This window comes from Nicrophorus vespilloides, unplaced genomic scaffold (genome assembly GCF_001412225.1).
Source record: "Nicrophorus vespilloides isolate i.1.1-1 unplaced genomic scaffold, Nicve_v1.0, whole genome shotgun sequence".
NCBI classification, from domain to species: domain Eukaryota; kingdom Metazoa; phylum Arthropoda; class Insecta; order Coleoptera; family Silphidae; genus Nicrophorus; species Nicrophorus vespilloides.
Window position 1 is genome coordinate 1431501 of NW_017100088.1, and position 16424 is coordinate 1447924.

The 16424-nt window shown below is 33.1% G+C and overlaps 2 protein-coding genes across 3 annotated transcripts; both read left to right on the top strand.

Moving 5' to 3' along the window:
- The first annotated feature begins 7473 nt into the window (after positions 1-7473).
- Positions 7474-12801, top strand: LOC108567475 (eisosome protein SEG2-like). The gene is made up of 6 exons (XM_017927967.1): positions 7474-7625; positions 7748-8151; positions 8217-8645; positions 10720-11333; positions 11390-11524; positions 12635-12801. Exons 2-6 carry the CDS (start codon positions 7755-7757, stop codon positions 12773-12775), a joined length of 1716 nt encoding a protein of 571 aa, XP_017783456.1. The 5' UTR covers positions 7474-7625; positions 7748-7754; the 3' UTR covers positions 12776-12801.
- Positions 12802-14226: 1425 nt separating this feature from the next.
- On the top strand, positions 14227-16386 carry LOC108567476 (rho GDP-dissociation inhibitor 1). Of its 2 annotated transcripts, XM_017927968.1 has the most exons (5): positions 14227-14480; positions 14890-15071; positions 15165-15389; positions 15476-15490; positions 15561-16386. In XM_017927968.1, the coding sequence occupies exons 2-5, from the start codon at positions 14891-14893 to the stop codon at positions 15758-15760; spliced, it is 621 nt and encodes a 206-aa protein (XP_017783457.1). In that variant the 5' UTR covers positions 14227-14480; position 14890; the 3' UTR covers positions 15761-16386. The 2 variants fall into 2 exon arrangements, with proteins under 2 accessions (XP_017783457.1, XP_017783458.1); XM_017927969.1 differs by lacking the exon at positions 15476-15490 and having other exon boundaries at positions 14230-14480; positions 15561-16384.
- The last annotated feature ends 38 nt before the right edge of the window (positions 16387-16424 follow it).

Here is a 16424-nt window from a genome sequence, read left to right on the forward strand (position 1 = left end):
TATTAATATACAAAATGATGCAATGATCGGCATGATAACATTTGATAATTTAGATTATTTCATATTCCGTATAGTTTCTTCATTAAGTGAAGTTCGAAGTTTAGTTATGTTCATTGATAGTTCATGATATTATACATATTGTTGTTGTTCTCATAAAATCCAATGAAATTTCTACATATAAGTTTGTTAAGTTTAATATTAAAAAGGTGCTTCAAATGTTAGTCTGTCCGATTTGAATGAGCATACATTATTTTATATTTCCAACATATTTGTTCCCATTTTCGTTTCCTGCACATTCAGAATCTGTTAATGGCCTCTTTATATTTTATAGCTTTGCGTCGCCTTAATTATATCTTTATTAGTTTAAAAAAAATGCATATCTGAAAGTGTTTCCAAGAAAATTATTTGCGAGAACGTCGCTCTCGTTTAATTATATTTAGCACTAATGTGCCAACGTTAATCAAACCTGTACAAAATCGTTCATAACTGTTAATCCCGATGATAATTAGAGACAAAACTATTAGAAATGCTTTCCATTGGTGCATTCGAATTGAATATTTAATGTTAGAAAGTAGTCGATGGACAAAAAATATAAATTTGATCAGATTAGATTTTCTTTTCATAAGTTGAACCAGTTCGTTAATAAATAATGAAATTACATTCGTAAACATTGCCTTGCGTCAGAGGTCTTCAACCTCCGATGTGCCATACCGAAATCTTCCTTCGATTTGCATTTCAAATGCGCCGCAACAAAAAGAAAATTATAATCGAAAATTGGTGATACCAATATTTGTTTGGTTTCCTGAACTTAGGGCGTCTTTGGTTGCACCCATGAACGTGAAACGAAATCGATTTCCGAGAATTGTAAGTTATGGACATTAACGGTATTGAAAATTCGATTTGGTATAATTTATTTTTCGTTTTGTTATAACATATTTTTTTTTTTCTGTTCGTTTGTTTCTTACTGGGACGGGAATACCAATCATGGTATACACTTCCGTCCGTCTAATACAATAACGAATCCACGACAGTTATGTGGTTTATTTACATAATTGTTGGGGCAAAGAAGTTTTGAGGACTGGTACGTAGGGTACCAATGGAATTGGATCTTCTTCATCTTGCGTGTGCGGCTGGTTTCGGTGGTATTTCAAGAAATTTTTGTATTGGAAATTGAAATTAAAACTAGTTTAGAAACTGAATTGTGGCCGGCAGGGTAGAGCAAGAAGAAGTATGTGACCCACTGACGCGCGTGTGACCCACAAACACATATGAGAAGGGAAAAGAAAAGAAGAAACAGAATCGTGAGCAAGGTCGCTTACGAATTATTCTTCACGGGCACGACACGCCGCTGCCACTTCCGACTCATTCCAAACGGTTTTTCCTATTGTTCGAAATATAAAAGAACGTTTTCTTTTTTATACACATTTTCCAATAGGAAAGCTAATGGCTCTGTATAAGTTTCAACGTATGTTTTTTTTTTTAAACTTTACATATTTTTTAATAAATTAAAAGATCCAACAAATGTTGATGATATTCCTACTTATTAAATCCAAATTAATGCACATCTTATTACAAGTTTTGGTTTTAAGAATTTCATATTTTTGCAATATATTTTATACATTTTCCAATAGAAAACCGTCTAGAATTGAAGCATCATCAAATTTTTATATATTATTTTACAACTCAAAGATACTAACAACATCCAATTGAAGAAAAGTGTAATTTTTTGATCCTAAATATTGATGAAATTGATTTTAATTAAATATATAAATGGTAACTAACTTTGTAATATAAAATTGTATATAATTTTCTTATTCAATAAAATTTTCTCAATTTTACATTGAATTTAATATTTTTTTCATTATTATAATTAAATACAACAGATATCTTAATAAATGAAATGATCAAAAACTTCGTGATATTTCCAACAAAGTAAATCTATTAATATATAATAAAATGCATAAAATGTGAATATTTTTAAGAAAACTGACCTTAATCCGATTTTAAAAGAAAGTCCATGCAATTATGAGTATAAAAAAACATAAGATAATGATTACTTAATGATATGTAAAAGTGTTTTCTGTACTAGAAACGCAAAAACTATGATCTATTGATATTAAAATCAGTAAAAGTTCTGAGAATGAGAGGAATCAAAACTAAATTAATTAACTTTCGTGTTTAATTTGAAATTCAAATTCATCCGAAATTCCAACGATATTAATGACTCACGCGTATTCCACAGATGTTACTAACATAAATAGCGAGCAATTGGTCCATACAAATCATCAACCGTAAGCAGGTCAGTACTTATATATACAGGTTACATATGCATTTTAAAATTTTCAGTTTTACAGCTTAAATGTTTAAGCATGGATTTACGTTACAAGATTTTGTATTAATTACGTGATACGTGGCAAGTTACTTGTTATGAACTAAGTATTCAATGGAGAATTGAGCTATACATATAATAATATTTAGTTTAATATTAAAATTTTATAGACAAGTTACTTAGAAAATGAATAATAAAGTAATGTATTTAAGATATTTTGATTCTTTTGATTTTCTTTACAATGTTCACAATATAGAAGATTAATTAATTTAAAATATTTAAATTCCTTTTTATTCATTAGAATTTTACAAGGACACGAAGGTTACAGGAATACATGAATAATAATAATAAATAAAAGGTCTTAAAGATGAGGAAGAGTACACGGATAAAGTTGAACTTGAGTTAAGCGTAGAAACTTGGAGGTCACGACTCCGGTATAACCACATCTTAGCTTATAAATGTTCCAAGATTTCACTACATAAATATTATCGTGTTAATCTTCATCGTATTTAGACCACGTTCAAAAATAAATATGAGATTAGCATATCCATAAAAAATTTGATAATATTATATCACTTCCATTTTTTTTTCCATTGTTGTAGATGTCATTTATCTGATGAATTAGTAGTTTTATCTTGTACGATGGATTAAGGAGGATTGAGGTGGATTTCCAGGAAACCGGAATGAAAAACGAGGCGGCATCTCGCACGCAACTTTCATTTGTAGCATCGACCCGATAATTGTTGTGTGGATGTGTTTTAGAAAAGTAAAAGAATCGCATTTGTGGTCCGATAAAATAAAGAGGAAAAAAATATATATAGAAAGAAAAGAAAAGCAACAACAACCAAAAAAATGTGGATGGGAAAGTTCTTCGTAGGTGTAATATTGAAATTACCAAACGATTCTTCGTTCCACAACAACCGAAAGTGCTAAATGTAGTTTTTACTGAGGAGCGTTACGAGCACTTTTCTAATATCGAAAACGTTTTAGTAGATTGATATAGCTTTGTTGTTTGGAATTGTAATTTTATTAACATCTATTTATTGTAATTAATTAAGTATTTGTAATAAATTCGATTGAAATTTCTAGAAATAATGATTCAAATTGTATTGTTGTGTTCAACAGTACAATTTCTTATTAACGCACATCTATGTATGCAAGTTAGACGCTAGATATCACTGCAAGATGCAGAATAAATAGCTTTCATTGAGGGTAGTGGCCGATTGAAATATGTCTTTTATTTGTGATTTTTCGGTTTAAACTGGTTTTGTAGACAAGTTGAAATTCGAAAACCGGTTTTTTTTTAGGTCGGTTTTTGTATAAACCCTAAGCAGTTTCCATAAAGAAGCAGTAACCTAAAGCATACTAAACATACTGTACTCCTCAATATAATCTCGCTTGAAATTCATACAAATAATGATTCAAATTGTATTAATTTCTTATCAACGCACATCTATGTATGCAAATTAGACGCTGGTTATCAGTGCAAGATTCAGAATAGATTCCATCGAGCGTAGTAGCCAATTGAAACTTATCTTTTATATTTTGAACAGAAAACCAATGTACAGAATAAACAGATTTAGGGTTTTCGGTTTAAACCGGTTATGTAGACAAGTTGAAATTAGAAAACCGTTTTTTTTTAAGTAAACAGATTCCTTAAAGAAGCAGCGACCTAAAGCATACTAAACATAATCTACTCCTCAATATTATTTAATTAGTCTTAGGGAAGAACAATCGCCAAATTAAGAATAAAGTTATAAAAAAAACAAATGAATTTAATTAAAAATTTTGTATTTCTACAGTAACCTGATTTTCCATACCTGGGAAAGTATTATAAAACTTCTTTATTGTTGGTTCTTAGAATTATATCCATTATTGATAAGTTTTTATCATTTCAATAAAAATATTACTATATAAAAAAAATGCAATGTTTCAACAACTTCGAAATGTTCATATGTTGAAATCATTTGAAAATCAATTGCCTTTATGGAGTATTTCATTCTTAATTTAATAAACAATTTTAAAATCACGTAATTTTATAAAATTGATAAAGTTGTAGCAATAAATTCATTTGTGCAAGCAATAGAACAATATTAAATAAATTATACAACAATATCGCGCCAGAAAACTAGTGACCATAAACATTTCGCACATGAAAACATAAATAATGCAACCGCGTTCTGTTTGAACGTGTTTATTTATGAATCCTCCGACACAGAAAAACGTCATTTCGAAACGAGTTTAAGCAGAACGAAAATCATTGTTATCGAACCAATTGGATTTCTACTTTTTTTTTCGCGTTCAAAACGTCGCCGTATGTTTTATTTATTTTCATATAGGTATTTTTTTTTCTATATTGGTAAAACATTTAGTATCGTCTTTATAAAGAAACATTAACAGTTAAGAAGAAGAAAAAAAAACAGAACACGACGTTAACTGTTATTGTAAGTTCTAACATGTGTGCATATTACATGTAACATATTTGTAATGAAATGGACACACACGAATGAAAAAAAAACAAACGTTAAGTTTTGAGTGAGTCATTGATGTTTTATCAAAAATAATATTTGTTAATATGCAGTTATTATATTTAAGAAATTTTTGGGTTTTATTAAAATTACTGTAGTTTTTCGATTCTTTCTCTAAAGCAGTGATTCCCAAAAGTGGGCGCTACCGTCGTCTGGTGGACGCTGCAGCGATCCAGAGGGCGGTGATAGCCACAGGTGCATTTGGGGGCGATGAATAACTGTAAGGGGGCGGTGAAAGCATAAAAAAGAAGAGAAGAATTAGAAAAAATGATTTCTAGGGGACGCCGAGTATTTTTTTTCTGAAGGGGGGGCGGTAGGCCAAATACGTTTGGGAACCACTGCTCTAAAGTTAGGAAACAATTTTTAGATCGAATATTTTGTTACATAAAATACTAAATTCTTAGTTGATTTCTCTGCAATTTATAGATTGAATATTGATATTTTTATAAAGTTAAGTTTTGTGTATTTATTAAGTATTAATTTATTGAAGAAATCTTATCAAAATGATAATTATCTGTTAATTATTTACAATATCTTGTAATAAATAACTTATAAAGTTAATGAAATATTTGTAAAGAAACTAAATGATATTTTGTTGAAATGCATTCCAATAAACTTTAAGAATGTTTGTACAGGAAAGTCGCTGATAGATATTTAGTTGAGTTTATTGAAGATTGGTTAAAACGCGCAATCGATTATAATTTGAAAATAAACAAGTGGAGAAAGGCAATTAAAATGAAATTGTGTAAAATCAACACTGCTTCGAACAAGAACAAGCGTTAAGCAAATAAAGATTTGCGACTGCATGAATGGACAATTATTCAAAGTGTTTTGACATGGTTTGGAGGTGCGCGCAACTCTTTCTTTTATCGCGAAACCGAAGAGGCGTCGTCGTCGTTCTGATTTTCAAAATAATTAATTGTTATTTAAATGAACGATACCAAAAAAGACAAACAAAAAAAATGAGAATGAAAGACAAAGAGTTTGAAAACGAGGAGAGGTGTCCGAATTTTTGAAGAGTCAATTTAGTATTCCGGAACAATTTCGTGCTTTGTCGCGCATGGAAATGCCCGTGTGTGTCGAAGGCATACGTTCGTTCTGGTGGGTCGCGGAGGAATTCACCGATGCGGACAATCTAGTCACCAAGCATATTGCTGTGCATGTGCCATTTTCGATGTCATATAACCGAGGAATGCCATAATGAATCTGTGATTATAAATGCGATATGAATATTTCCGAACCGTTATTATTATTGAATCGATCGGTCGGTCGGTCTTCGTTGGCGAGGCGGACGAAAAAAAGAAAGAACAAAAAAAATGAGCGGAGAAAACTTTCTCCTCTGTCTAGGTCGAGAACGTTCGATCGCACCAAGAATAAGAAAGAGGAAATAACAACGAAAGAAAGAAGAAGAAAAAAAAAAGGGTATCGAACGAACGAACGAGATGTAGAAGAAGGCTAGCAAGGTGATGAAGAAGAGGAACGTGATCAACAGGATGAGAGAAGCGCTCATCCTCGTTTGTATTTTGAAAAACGAAATCGTGCACACTCTTATTGGTGATGCGCTATCTCTTTATGGATGGAATAAGAATAAGAACTCGATGTACTTGACAAACAAGATTCGGCTCTTCGGTTATTGAAAAACGAAAACATCGTCTTCTAACCGCAAGCGACGTGGAGATAATGAAGTGCACTTTGGAGGCGAACAAACTTAACAAACGAGTTACATCTAATTCCACCTGAATTCAGAACGAGAAACTGTTTTCGTTTTAAAGCAAAATTTTCTATTATTGACACAGAAAATACTTGCATCCAAAAAGATTCTCATTTTTTCTAAATTGTTTAATTCAACTATTTTCTATTAATCGCCACAAGTTGAATTGGTAATATCTAAAATCAAAAGTATACATCCAATATTGTCATCTCTATTATAAATAATATAAACTTATTATGATTATTTCATTGAATTCGTATTAATTTTAGTTTTAGTTAATTATTGAATATGCAAATTAGTGAATATCAAAATATTATAGATTTCGATAGTTATTTAATATAATTAAAATTATAAATATAATACTAATTATTAAATTATTCAATATGAAGTTGAATAAAAAACATCAAGACGAATTTCCAATTAGTTTCCAATTATGTATAATTATAAATATTTAATAATAATGCTATCTATCAGTAATAGAAATTGTATTAATTTGATCTAGATCTATTAATACATTATGACAAAAGTTAAGGTAAATTGGGATTGTTAACATTTTGATGTAATGAAGATTCCTTAAAAGTATTTACAAACATGGGAAGTGCGTTGGATGGTTTCTGCTAATTGCGAATTTCTTCTTGTCGATGAGATGCTAATAGTATGTCATACACAGGCAGCAAGCAATATTTTTTTTTTGTATCCTTAAATTTTCTTTCTGTGAAATTAATTTGGAGGCATGTACACATATGAAGAACGACGAGGAAGAGGAGGAGAAGGAGGAGTCTCTTACATACACCTATATATATGTTTATAAAAGCGGTGGCTTCCTCCAAGAGTGACGTCAGTCCTGGTATAAGAGGAGTATTCTGTACAAACGACCTGTTAGTCGATTCCGCTCCGGAGCGGTCAGCACCGGTCAATAGCTTTGCGTTGTTAATAACAAGTGACCCAATCACCGATTTTATCAGTGCCTAAACATTTGCCGAAAATATACACACACACAGAAAATAAGTGATAGAAGACTGTAATCGTACGACGAGCGAACCAAATATTATCAAACGTAAGTAGTAGCAAAAAGTGATTTATGAATGCGCGGTTCTTGGTTGCACGCAAAAAAAATAGCGCAATCAGAGCAGAGCTCCGTTAGTCGGATTTATTGTTATAGACTTTGCAATTTTGCAGAATCACGATGAGGATATTACTGTTGGCGGCTGCTGCCGTGTGCCTCTGCGCAATTTACGTAAAAGCCGGTCCAATTAATGCCGATGCGTTGGTACAAGAGGAAGGCAAGAAGCAGGAGGATGCGACGGGTGTCTTTGTAACACCGGTTTCGACGGAAGTTAAAGAAACTGAAGTTAAGGTCGAAGAATCCAAGGAAGTTGCCAAAGCCACAGGAAGACAATCGACGTCGTCTTCGGACGATGATGATGATGACGACGACGATGACGATGATGACTTGGACTTGGGCGTCGACGATGATGATGATGACGACGACGATGATGATGATTCTCCTGCCGATGATGATGACGATGACGACGATGATGATGAGGACTACTTCGAACGTTTCTTCGATGACATCCTAGGAGGTAGGATTTTTTTTAAATTGATGTAACCTTTCAATGTATCTAATTAATTTGTTTGAAATTTATAGAGGACGATGATGATGATGACGATGATGATGATGTATCCCCGTCCACCGGATTGACGCAGCCCGTGGAGAGCGTACCGGAATCCCCAGTTGTACCTGAATCATCGATCGCCGATGAAGCCGACGAGAGTTTAGCCGGTGAGACAGACAGTCCTTTATCCGCTGAAAGCGATTCTTCCGTCGTTGACAAAGACCCCACCGAGGTGGCCGCTTCGAACGTTGTGGCGCAGCCTGTTGTCGTCGCTCCGGTACCGGAGAACGACGAGGCTGAAGACGATGACGATGACGACGATGACGATGACTTAGACGATATTACCGGTGACGATGACGATGACGACGATGATGATGATGATACCGCCGCTGACGACGACGATGATGATGATGATGACGATGAAACGGACCTCGACGACGTCATCGAAGCCAAACGTTCACGTGAGTCGAAATCCAGTAAAACACATCACAAGAAAAACAAATCACGTAACCACCAACACAAATCGAGAAAATCGAACAAAGTGCGATAGAAATAGGAAGCAATACCTCATCCCCAACTCTACTACACCCCTTTTTTTTTTTTCTAAGAATCTAAAAAAAAAAACAACAACAACATGAAAACCAACAATGAATTCTACGCTCAATTCTAATTTATTTATTTATTTAATTATTTATTTGCCGAGTAAACGTGAGAAAGAGTTTGTGAGAGAATGTCCTTATTTAAAAAAAAAAAAATAATAAAGGAACTTAGTTGCATTAAACTAGGTACATGTCGCACATGTTTATATGGTGGCAATCTTCTTTTGCAAAAGAATATTCCTCGTTAGTTACTTTGTATAATGTATCAAATAACACGCACAATCTGTACAAATTGCGGTATCGATTGGAAAATTTTATTTTTGAAATTTAGATTTATTTATTAAAAGTAAACCAAAAAAAAAAACAACTTTGTTTTATTTATTGACTTCTTTCTGATATAATATGTTACCTTGTAAATAACAATTGTTTTATGTTGTGACATTTATCTAGGCCTAATGCATATAGTAATTTAAATAACGATTAACCAAGTTTTGCATGTGTCTTGTTGCATTAAAATTAATTTAATAATTAATCTATTATTGGTGGTTGGGCTGGGATTCGGTGGAAGCATGATCATTTTCTTAATGATGTGACAATAATCCTTTTAATTTTTGCAGCATTGTTGTGTTTTTGTTTTGTTTTTATTTATTTTTTTCGTTTTTGTACGATTGATGGAAATTGTCTTGGTGGTTTCTAATTAAAAAATAAAATAATAATAATGGTAAGTGATGTTGTTTCTTTGTTATTATTGAATGCATTAATAGCATGGAGTCTGAGTTTTACTGAAAGGCATGCAAAGGTCTTAGTTTATTGGATTTCGGTTCTGTGATTATGACAGTTGTAGTTTGTAGTTGATTAGTTTTAGAACTGTAGCATTAAGTATATAATAAGTAGTGGTATTAACAGCTAGGAATTAGTGGAAATGGCGGTAGTCTAATGTATTTTCCGCAGGTTTATTCAAATGTACTGTACATTGAATGAGAGACTTAATGATAATGCGGCAATTAGACATTAATGATGTGTGGTGGTGTGGTATTTGGTAACGGTACCTCGAGTTTTCTCGATCGGGTCACTGGCCATACCAGGTCATGGTCATTTACCCACATATATAAACACCACACAAACAGACACATATACTCACTTACATACAACAAGTACAAATTCTTAATAATTCCCAAAACATATATAAGAAGTTGACATCAACTACCAAAAAAAAAGAACACTTGTTTGCAGAACAATTTAACGTTCATGACAATAAAGAAACAAGTTACAAACGGTCTCCAAACCAAAGTTCACTTCTTCGCATCCAAAAAAAAATTAATAATAGGTAATACCAATAAAATCTATAATAACGACCGGTGAACAGTTATTAACGGAATCGATGGAAATTTGCTAAATGCGATGAAGTGAAAACAAACTAATAACGCGAGATGATGGAAAAGAGAAATTTTAGGCGCGCTCCGTCCGTTTTGGGAACGGTCAGGTTCAAGGTAATCGTGTGATGATAAATGGGGACACGAATGTCCTGCGGCCGTTCGACTAATGAATTGTTATTAAGTTTCATTTGATCGGAGTGCGTCTTTGTGGAGATGCGTCGCGCTAGGAAGAAACGTTGCGGCAGGTGGAATGATGTTGATGATGGTGATGATGACGATGACCTCGGATCTCGCGCACCAAACAAGAAAGTCATGTAACAAGGCCATTGGGTGACCTACTTCACTTCACCTACCGACAACCGTTCCATTAAAGAGACGTGATTATCCACTTAATTATCTCCGAGAAGCAACAGTAGATAATTAAGCTCTGCATTATTACAACAAATTTCTTTTCGTATAATAATGATAATAATAATAATATTAAAAAAAAATAACAACAACAACAAATCAAATAACATTCTGAATGTAGAAAGCATTTTTAACGTAATGTGGTGATGCAGGTGCACTGCAGCAGCAATCGGTGCAGCAGCATCCAGCATCCCAGACGCAGACACGGATGCCGCAGGTTTACATCTCGAAATACAACCGATTCGTAGACAACATCCTGGGTCGCATAAACAGGATCCTAGGGAAATCCTATGACCCGGTTCGAGTGAAACTGACTCAGCCGACCGAAACCAACAAGAACAAGACGAAGAAGACCAAGAACACGACCAACAAGCGTAAATCAAACAAGACCAAGAAACCTTTGAGGGCCACCAACAAGATGGGTGACACGGAGATCGCCAGAGCGACGGAAAGCGAATCGCGCGAACCAGCTTTCATCCTCATCTCCAAAGCGAGCGACATCACAAAAACGGTGCCTATTAAGAACGTTACATTAGAAGTAAGAGCGAGTCCGAGCACAGGCAACAAGAAGAAGAACAAAACTAAGAACAAGACCAAGAGCGGAAGCGGAAGCAACAAGAAGCAGGCTACGAGAGCGAGGGCGACTTTGTTCGGTCTGAGTACCCTCAGAAGGGAAGGTGATGTCGCTGTTAACATGATGAGGGACTATACTACAGTCAAAACTAACTTCTTTTTGGGACCGCTCACTTTGAGGGTGGAGAAAGAAGTAAATATGCGAAACGTTTCTTTCAGATAAAGTTGTAATAATCGCGATGATTTCAGTTCGGAAGGGGCGCCAAGCGCGAACTGAAGAGCGCCACAGCAACCACCGCTGAAATGATTGGTAAATTGAACTTGAGAATCGTACATGGAGGTGCAGCCACTTTGCATTCCATCAAAGTTCTGCAACCAAAGCAAGTAAGTAAAAAGGTAACTACACAAATCAGTAAATTACATTCACTTAAATAAAAATTCTAATAATTAATACAATTAAAAAATAAACAAATATATTCACTCAGCAAGGACATTAAACGTAAAATTGAGTAATTTTCTTAGAAATTCAAAGCTTCTTTTAAATCAAGGTTAAAAATAATTAAATAGAAACTTATATTAATTTGATTTACGTTTTTATTATTATAATAAAATATTTCTTAATAATTTTTTGAAAGGATGTTGAAAATTGGAGGATGCGACGGGTCAATACTTTGATTTAATTTAATTCATGGCCGATCTTCAAGAGTAAATTATAAACGTAGAAAAGTTACTTTCATAACAGGAAATTTCTTAACATCTTATAATATTAACAATATAATTAAATTTTATAATAATCACATACACATTGCTTCTTCTAATTTATGACTTTAATTTTTTAAAAAGATCATCTGTAATAAGGAAAACTAAATGTATGTTTAAATACTGAAAATTAACTATTAAAGACAAATATTTCAAATTATCTTCATAAAATTATAATAGTTATAGTTTACTATTGTATTTTAAACACAAGTAGGTAATGATCACCTCGAAACAAACAATTTAATTAACTGAATATCAACATGTTATGTTTAGAATGATTCAACATTATTATTTTCACTATGATGTCGAAATGGCCGCTGCTGGATGTTTGTAATTGTGATTTTTTTTCAATCGCATTGTAATTACACCAAATTGGTCAATCGTAACTAATATTCAATTCAATTAAGGGAGATTTAACAACTCGATAAAATATCATAGTTCAATTTATGTTTGATTATTACCAAATATATTTGTTTCTTTATTACTATTTACATATATGATACAAATAGTAATTGTTGATTGGACACAAATAATTACTAAAAAGATAATTAAATCTTGAGCTGTTATAGACTTCTAATATTCATTTAAAATGAAACTATGGTGAGAATAGTAAGTCTTAATGTTCTCAACTAGAGATGAGCAAATTAAATAGTTGTTGTACTTAATTTGCTGTACTTAGAATATATATAAATACAATATTTAGAATATTGAACTACATGAATTAACTATTTTCAGATGAGAGTTGATAGTGCAGATAACCATGAGAAGACCAAGGAATATATGTGGAAGAGGAGCTCGCACATAGCTTCCGTGGTATCGAAGAAGCTTGCGTCGGCAGCGCGGTCCATGCTGAAACCCCCACCGAAAGCACCATGAAGGCAAACGCCCACGCCTAAAATCACCAAAACATACAACTAACATTTATTTATGTATCTCATCCAGTTTTGCCTGTATTATTTATTTATTTATTGTGGGTATCCCTTTATTTATTAGTGTATTTATGAGCTGAACGCTCGAATTGAAATAAAGACTAGATATTTTACTTGAATCGCATACATCTAATAAACATGATAAACAACAATAATTTTCTTCAATTCGATGAAGAAAGTTGGACAAGGATTGAAAAATCAGTATAGACATTTTGTTGAAATTTAGTGAAGGTATTAAATAATTAATTTATAGAAAACGTTTAGTTCTAAATCTTTGTAATCTAACAATGTTAGATAAATTTGAAATAATGAAGGTATCTTATATTAGACAACAAATCCTATACAGTGGAACCTCGCTTAACGAGCATTTCGCTTAACAAGCAAAATTAATTATAAGAAAAATTACTCGCTTAACGAGCGATGTTTCACATAACGAGAGAGATGATGCGCGTCTGCTACATCATTTTTAAAACTTGTGTACGCATATTATGTATATTTTTGAATATGTTTCACTAGATGAGTAAAAATTCGGAAATTTTAGAACGGATTAAACTGGTTAAGCGAGGTTCCGCTGTATATTATATACATGTTGATTGTGTCTCTATAGTAGATGATGCTAACAAAAAAATGAAAAAAAGAATGTAAAGTTTGTTCCTTGTAGGGTAATGATATAATCAGATAGTCGAAACGAAATTAATTTCGTTCCGGTTTACGGTTACGTTCCAAGTAAACCAAGTAAACAGCTTCAATTTCGGTTCGTCTAAAAATTTCGATTTAGTTTGGATTCGGTTCCGGTTCAGTTGCGGTTGAAATTAAAATTTAAAATCGAAAAAAAAAGCAATTTTGGTTTAATTTTATTTACAAATTTCCAGTTATAAAATTGAAAATACAAAAGAAATAAACCTTAATTAATGACTAGTTCAATACATGCACTTTGTAATGTTTATTTACTCTATTAACAATATACCGACCAACATAATGTCCAAAACATATTTTTTTTGAATGTCTATATAAATAAACATTAGCACCGGCGATTATGAATTAATTTAATGAAAAAACAAATGAACCGAAATTATACATAATTATCGTTCCGAGTTCTGTTTCGGTTTTTCCATTGAGCAATTTTTTTGTTCCGGTTTCAGTTACGATTCAGTTAAAAATTCCGGTTAATTTCGGTTTACGGTTCTGTTCTGAATATAATATAATTGAAATAAGATATAGATTTGGTGAAATCTCTGTAATCTTCTAATGAACGACGATTAGACAACAATACACATATTGTTTTCATGTATGTATATGTTTTTTAATGAGGTATTGGATAACAGATATTTTGATTCTTTCGATGAATGATGGTAGGCAACCAGAGTTTCACCCTAACTCGGGGTGGGCCGAGCAGCAGAACGGCGCATGCAATTCGAACTTGTTCCTGCGTGTTCCGCTCATCGATATATTTCGTGCATCTGTGTGTTCGTGTGTGGGACGAGTACGGAGACCGCAGTATACCGCAAATAAAGTGAGGAGAGGAAGAGAGAAGAAAAACAAAAAAGTAATAAAACAAGAGGAAAGTAGCCGCAGCCAGTGAAAGAGTATCCAGTATTTATAAATCCGCACAAATAACTTTAGTTAATAAGCTTCGCATCAACGTAAACAATGTAAGTAAACGAATCCGCTGAATCGAATTGGATAAAAATAAAATCGATATGCCTCATAAGCAGTAAAAAAACCCATAGTGTGTATTTCGCGACTGAGCTTATGAAATATAGACGGCTATATTATACGTATGAGTAATACCGGTGCAAATTCTATTATCTCGTAAAAAAAAAAATATAAGCAACTCGAATTATTTATCTCTTCTTATCAACATCCTCCCGTATCTACTTCTCTCTCAGTCCCTCTCACGCACTAGTATTATTGTGGAAATACTATAATTTTACATAGTTGGCAGAAACTCTAATATTAGACCCCAACTGAGGAACACACCCCAAAGTGACATTTTTTTGAAAATAAAAAGTAGATAGAACCCCTCTGTTTTTAAACCACACTAACTAGAAGAAACCTCAGAATGTCTGAAGGTGAGCCAGTTTCCACCCCTGAAGGAGTCGACAATGAGATCGAGTCTAGCTACAAGCCTCCACCAGAAAAGTCAATTGAAGAGATCCTGGCTGCTGATCAGGAGGATGAGAGCCTCAGGAAATACAAAGAAACCTTGCTAGGCAACGCCCAATCGGGTGTAGTGATTGTTGGTGAGTTTTCTCATTGTTACCAGGTTAGGTCTGGGTATATGGATACCTTGCACCAAAAAAGGTGTGTTATTCACTTTGCATATTAAATTGCAGAGCCTGACAATCCACGTCGTGTTATTGTTAAGAAGCTTGTTCTTGTGGTTGCTGATAGGCCAGAGATTGCCTTAGACCTGTCTGGTGATTTGAGCAAACTGAAAAAGGAGACTTTTGTCATCAAGGAGGGAGTGTCTTACAAGATTCGCATAGAGTTCCTGGTGCAAAGGGAGATTGTTCACGGACTGAAGTATGTCCAGAAGACATACAGAATGGCTGTTCCAGGTAAATATGCTTGAAATTGCACTTTACTCATTGTTGTGTTAAATTTCAACATTTGTTGTTTATCCTTTTTTTTTTAATGTGGCCAGGATTGACTGATCCAGGTATATATTGTATTAACTGATATTGTTAATATCAGTAAAAGAATGGTTAATCTGATTGTGTTAATTACAGTGGACAAGATGGCCCACATGGTGGGTTCCTACGCTCCGAAAACGGAGATGCAATCATACACCACCCCATCGGAGGACGCCCCGAGCGGAATGATGGCCAGGGGTTCCTACGTAGTTCAATCCTTATTCACCGACGATGACAAAAATGAACACTTGAAATGGGAGTGGACGTTCGAGATTAAGAAGGATTGGAAAGATTAGAGTGGAGGATATTTTTTAAGCAAAACAAAGAAAAGAAAATCGTAAGGGAGGAAACATCAGAAATAAAAGAGAGAGACATCAAAGATTATAATTATTATTATTACTATTATTATTTCTAGTAATTTAAGATTAAAACCAAGTATTTTTCGCTTGCTCCTAATAATTATATAATCATATATTTGAAAACAAATAACCTTTTGATCCATTTACACGTATTTTTAAATGAGACAATTTATAGAAGAATATATTATATCCTTAAAGAATATGCCTTAAACATGAACGTAACTACTAACTTTCGTTTTATAAATCCAGAAACCAAAATATCCTCTTCCAAGAACCAGGGAAAAAGTTAGTGTGTGTGTGAGTGACTATATCTTATTTCTTAAGTTATAAATATATATATTGTGTAAAAGTATGTTATCCTCTTTGCTCAAAATGGTATTCTGAGAAAATGGAAATAATTATTTAAAGAAACAAGATGGAGACAAAAAAAACAAGAGAGAATATTTTTGCATTTGTGGCTTCCTCAATGAAACTGTTCAGCATTTCAAGTAGACTGCTTTAAATTATGTGAAAACAAAATCTTTAATTTCGTGTAACAATTATATAGAATATAGAGATTGTAATTTGTTTTGTATCATTACGTTCTTATTACAATATAAAT